Source organism: Eptesicus fuscus, chromosome 10, assembly GCF_027574615.1.
Source record: "Eptesicus fuscus isolate TK198812 chromosome 10, DD_ASM_mEF_20220401, whole genome shotgun sequence".
NCBI classification, from domain to species: Eukaryota; Metazoa; Chordata; class Mammalia; order Chiroptera; family Vespertilionidae; genus Eptesicus; species Eptesicus fuscus.
Window position 1 is genome coordinate 45,726,219 of NC_072482.1, and position 5,167 is coordinate 45,731,385.

The 5,167-nt window shown below is 42.1% G+C and overlaps 1 protein-coding gene across 1 annotated transcript; it reads right to left on the reverse strand.

The window, feature by feature from the left end:
- Positions 1 to 1,309: 1,309 nt before the first annotated feature.
- On the reverse strand, positions 1,310 to 2,869 carry LOC103289789 (protein tyrosine phosphatase type IVA 1-like). Its single transcript, XM_054722380.1, has one exon. The coding sequence runs from the start codon at positions 2,773 to 2,775 to the stop codon at positions 2,254 to 2,256; it is 522 nt and encodes a 173-aa protein (XP_054578355.1). The 5' UTR covers positions 2,776 to 2,869; the 3' UTR covers positions 1,310 to 2,253.
- Positions 2,870 to 5,167: the final 2,298 nt, after the last annotated feature.

Genomic DNA, 5,167 nt, shown 5'->3' on the forward strand with positions numbered 1-5,167 from the left:
TAAATTATAGATCCATCTAGGAGTAGGAACAAATAAATATGTATAAAGTGCTGTGTCAATGAAACAATAATATCACAGAAGTAGTATGCAACAGTACCCTCAGTAAGCAGCCCATGGAAAACTGAGGGGGTCCATCAATGCATACAGGTACGGTGGCTGCAAAATACAGAGGCTTTGACACAGAGGCTTGCCTCAAGCTGGCTTAACCAAAAATGTGTTCCCTCACACACCAAGAAGTCCAGGCCACGGGGTTTTTTGATTTAGTGGTGTCATCAACAAGCCATCCTTTCACGTGTCCTTTTTCCTCTGGCCATCTTATTCGCACCTGCAATATGGTGCCAGAGCAATGGGTCTCCTTGCTCGTGTCCAGTGTGAAAGCCAGAGGGCAAACCTCCTCCCAGAACGTGGAGGATAAGCCCTTCCCTTCAGTCTGACTGGGCCGAGGAAGGTCATCAAGTCCACCCCTGGACCAGCAAACTTTATCAGAGAAAAATGTGCTCGGATCGGCGTAGACCAGCAATTTTCAACCAGTGCCACAAGTTTGTTTGTTTTTAATTTATTGTCTAAAGTTTTACATATGTCTCCTTTTTCTCCACTTGAACCCCCCACCCCCAGCCATTCTCATCCTGGGCAAGCCCCCACCGCCCCAGTGTCTGTGTCCATTGGTTATGCTAATATGCATGCATACAAGTCCTTTGGTTGCTCTCTAACCCCCACACCCTGCCATTTGTCTTTGGGTCTATTCTTGTTCATCAAATTATGTTGATCATTATATCCCACATATGAGTGAGATCATGTGATATTTATCTTTCTCCAACTGGCTTATTTTGCTTAGCATAATGCTCTCCAGTTCCATCCATGCTGTTGCAAATGGTGGAAGTTCCTTCTTTTTTATAGCAGCGTAGTATTCCATTGTGTAGATGTACCAGTGACACAAGTTTTTTGGTTTTTTTTTTTTTTTCAGTGATGATAAATGCATCTCATTTATTTAGATGTTTAAGCTCTCGCACTAAATTCTTACAAGCTGGTGAACACTGACAAATTATTTCTCCCACAGAACTATAACCACACATTCCCAAACAGTATAAATATATGGTTGAACTAACATCAATACACATCACCATTTTATCAATTACATAATAAAACAAATTATCAAGTATCCAAATATTAAGTTACACAGCTCAAAAGGCATATAAAATATTAGATGTCTGCTCAATTCATTAGCAGAAACCCACTTCTTCTTCTTTTTTTTTTTTTTTTTTTTTGCAAGAGGGTGGGAAGGGAAAAAAAATCACACTTCAAACAAAAATAAGTTGGTAAACTTCAGAATGTATGAAAAAAAATACAAGAATTCAGAATTTTTATGATTAAGAATCGTTTTAGCTACAACAAAGCATGTCTACCTTTAAAAAAATATTTACCAAAGAGCATATTCTACATGTTCCACACAAGACAAAGGCAACATCTTACTAAAAATACTTAATAGCCCCCTCTCATTCTTTTCTCAGGCCCTCCCTATAAGTTGCACATTAAGTGCAAACATTAAAATTAACTGTAAGGCTTTTTGTCTGGAGACATTAAAGACATGTGCTTCTATACAATTCAGATTTTCAAAATGGAGGCTTTCCATAACAGCACAAAATGAGATTTATAGAAAGACATTAAATAATAACCAAAACTTTGTATAAAAATCAAAAAGCTGAGCAAACCTGATGTATACTTGTATGAATGTGGGAGATGTAAACATAAAGTGAGCAGGCAAATAATCACATATAGGCCCTACTTTCTATGTTTGAAATGACTGAAGGGATAAACCACATAAGGTCCAGAGTGTTCATAGTTCCTGGGATTTTAGTTCTGTATGAAACTAAAATATACAAGTATTGTGCTGGGTATTTTGGCACCTAATCTTTCTAAATCTTTTATATATCGGTAAGATTCTGACATGGGAATAGATTTAAAGACATAACTCAATACTGCATGATTTCAGGAAAAGTAAATTGGTACAAATGATGAGCAGATTTTTAAATGCTGAACAGTAAGAATCTTGCCAAGTGTCAAAATAGGTTGATCATAACCCAAACATAGAGGTTGCAATTCTGTCAAGCTTGTGGCCCGATAAAACTGCTTTTCAACCCTCTTTTGGAAGCTTCATTAGACTTATTCACCAAGCCAACATGTTGGCTAATATATATGACATATTAGGTCCTACCTCAAGTTCCACTTTCAAGGCAATGGCATCAGGCACCCGTTTCATTGAATGCAGCAGTTGTTTCTATGACCACTGGACTCTTTGAAGCGCAGCCGCATTTTAGGACGATACTTCTCCAAATACAGAAGTTGCTTGCTGTTAAAAGCTCCACGCCGCTTTTGTCTTATGAACTGTACTGCATCTTCATATTTCATTCTACCTTCGATTAATGCTAGGGCAACAAGCACTGGAGCTCTTCCAAGGCCTGCAACACAATGTACAGCAATACAACAACCAGGTTCTTCACGAAACTTAATTTTTACAAGATTTAACCAATCATCAACCATCTGGTTGGACGGTGGTGCACCATCATCGAAAGGCCAATCAAGAACATGGATGCCTTCTTTCCCCACAAGAGTAGTGTCATAAGTTGCTTCACATACTCTTCCTATTGTGGTAACACCATACTTCTTAAGTTCCTCTGTGAATTTGTTTAAGGTCGCATTGGTTGGATTGTGTGTAATAAGAAATCTCATGTTCTTGTATGTGACTTCCACAGGAGCTGGGCGGTTCATTCGAGCCATGATAATTTAGTTAAAAAACACTCAATAGGGTTATGAAAGAATTTAAAAATCGAATACAGAAACGATGCAAAGAAACTGAGTCTACTTCAACATAATCCACTTGAAATTCTCAGTGCTTTGAGGGAAGTTGGGAGTAATGGGAAATGAAATGAACCTCCTAACAAGAAGCAGCAACTCTTCAATCCAGTAATACTGAGGCAATAGAAAGGAAGTGCACTGAGGTTTACCCCATCCAGGTCAGAACTCGTAAAATGCTCTGCAGTTTTCAGTTCAACACTTGTGTCCAGGTTAACCACTCAGATGGGGGCTTCTGGGTGGAGCAGTAATGAACTTCTACAGTTCACTTGTCTGCATAGAGGTCGTGCTGTGCCTGGCAGTAATCTCCACTGCCCTTCAGAAACTCCATAAATGTGTGACCAAGAACACCACAGAAAGGAATATGTTTACTCATTGAAGATTGTGGCCTAATCATACAGACGGTCCCGAGGCGGCGGCGACCCAGACGGCGGCGGTGGAGACGGCTGCAGGGCAGGGGGAGGCAGTGGTCGGGCGGGGCTGCGGCGGCAGTCGACACAAGTTTTTAAAACGTGCAGTCCCTGACTAGTCAGGGGCACTGGTCCCTTTTTCTTAGATTGTCAAATTAAAAATGACAACAGCTGCCGAAACCGGTTTGGCTCATTGGATAGAGCGTCGGCCTGCGGACTGAGGGGTCCCAGGTTCGATTCCAGTCAAGGGCATGTACCTTGGTTGCGGGCACATCCCCAGTGGGGGGTGTGCAGGAGGCAGCTGATCGATGTTTCTCTCTCATCGATGTTTCTAGCTCTCTATCCCTCTCCCTTCCTCTCTGTAAAAAAAATCAATAAAATATATATATTTTTTAAAATGACAACAGCTGCCTGGCCAGCATGGCTCAGTGGTTGAGCATCAACCTATGAACCAGGAGGTCAGGGTTCTATTCCCTGTCAGGGCACATGCCCAGGTTGTGGGCTCAATCCCCAGTGTTGGGTGTGCAGGAGGCAGCCAATCAGTGATTCTCTCTCATCACTGATGTTTCTCTCTCTCTCCCCCTTCCTCTCTGAAATCAATAAAAATATATTTAAAGTATCAGGAAGAAAGATTTAAAAAAAAAGACAACAGCCAACACAACAATAGCTGTCTGCTCTGAATCAATCAAAATTATACTTTTTTTTTTACAGATGAGCCCCCCCAAATTTTTTTTTTTTTTTTGGTGTGCCGAATCATTTTAGTCATTAGTTTATGTGTGCCATGAGATGAGAAATGTTGAAAATCGCTGGCTTAGGCGAATCAAGATCCCCCTCTGGACTGGGGACAGGGCAGGTGCTTGAACAAATCCGTGGTTCTAATTCAGGAGAGAGGAAAACAGAGTGAATGCGGGCTCAGCCGCCAGGGGTGCCCACCACGGGTGTGAAGCATCTGGAGACTGAGTTCATACCATGCCGCTGCTGTTCCAAAGGCCCAGTGTCCCCTGAGAGCAATGAAATGCACACCCATGTGAGAGTGTTTGGATTCATAATGGCCTGCAGCCATGTGTTTTCTCCACCCAGAGGTACTGAATTATGATGACAGTATCTGACTAGAAAGAAAGAAGGAAGCCTTCATGTTGTAAGCCTTCAAACTGAATTGCAGTTTTTGTGGGAGAGTCAGTGCAGTCCTGTCTCCCTCTGCTGGAATGATAGAAAATTTGTTTAAGGCAACTTTTTATTCGTTTCCAAGTCTGTTTTTAACTGAAACACGTAGGCCTCCAGGTTCAAATATAATTCCACAAGGAGTCCCTGGGTTTCTTGTTGATGGAGTATGATCTCCTTGTCACAGTCCAGGGGAATGGTTGTGGCAGGTATTGTGGGGAGAAGAGGAAATGCTAAGAGATCGATCGTCTGGGCCTACAGCCCTTCATACTAGGAAGGAAGAGGGGCCCCTCAGCAGCAGTACGTGGTCTGAGGGCTGAATACAAGATGCAGGATTTCTTTTGTTGCCTCCACACAACCCAACCGCTACTGAATAACTGCAGTAGTTTGCAATGGAACGGGCCTTTGGAATTTACAAAACATTTTCACATCCTCAGTTCCATTTGGCCCCAGATCCAGCCTGGGCAGTAGGCATAGCAGGTCCCCTTCACTTCATTGGTGAGGAACCTGAGGCCCGCAGACATTGACTTATTTTTCCCAGGACATGTGGTTAATAAAGGACAAATCCCTGCTTTTGATCCCAGGACCTGTGCTTTCCCCTTCCTGAAGTGACTGGTCCTGTAAAATGATTTCATTTGACACCCAGTCTCTTTACTTACCATGTTGCCCACGGCATTTTGATGACAAGTCAGATCTTTTAGTTATTTAGTTCCAGATTATTCCCTCCTAATTAGAGGGACTGATTC

Coding starts and splice junctions, on each gene's coding strand:
- LOC103289789 (XM_054722380.1), bottom strand. CDS start 2,775: ATGGCTCGAATGAACCGCCCAGCTCCTGTGGAAGTCACATACAAGAAC.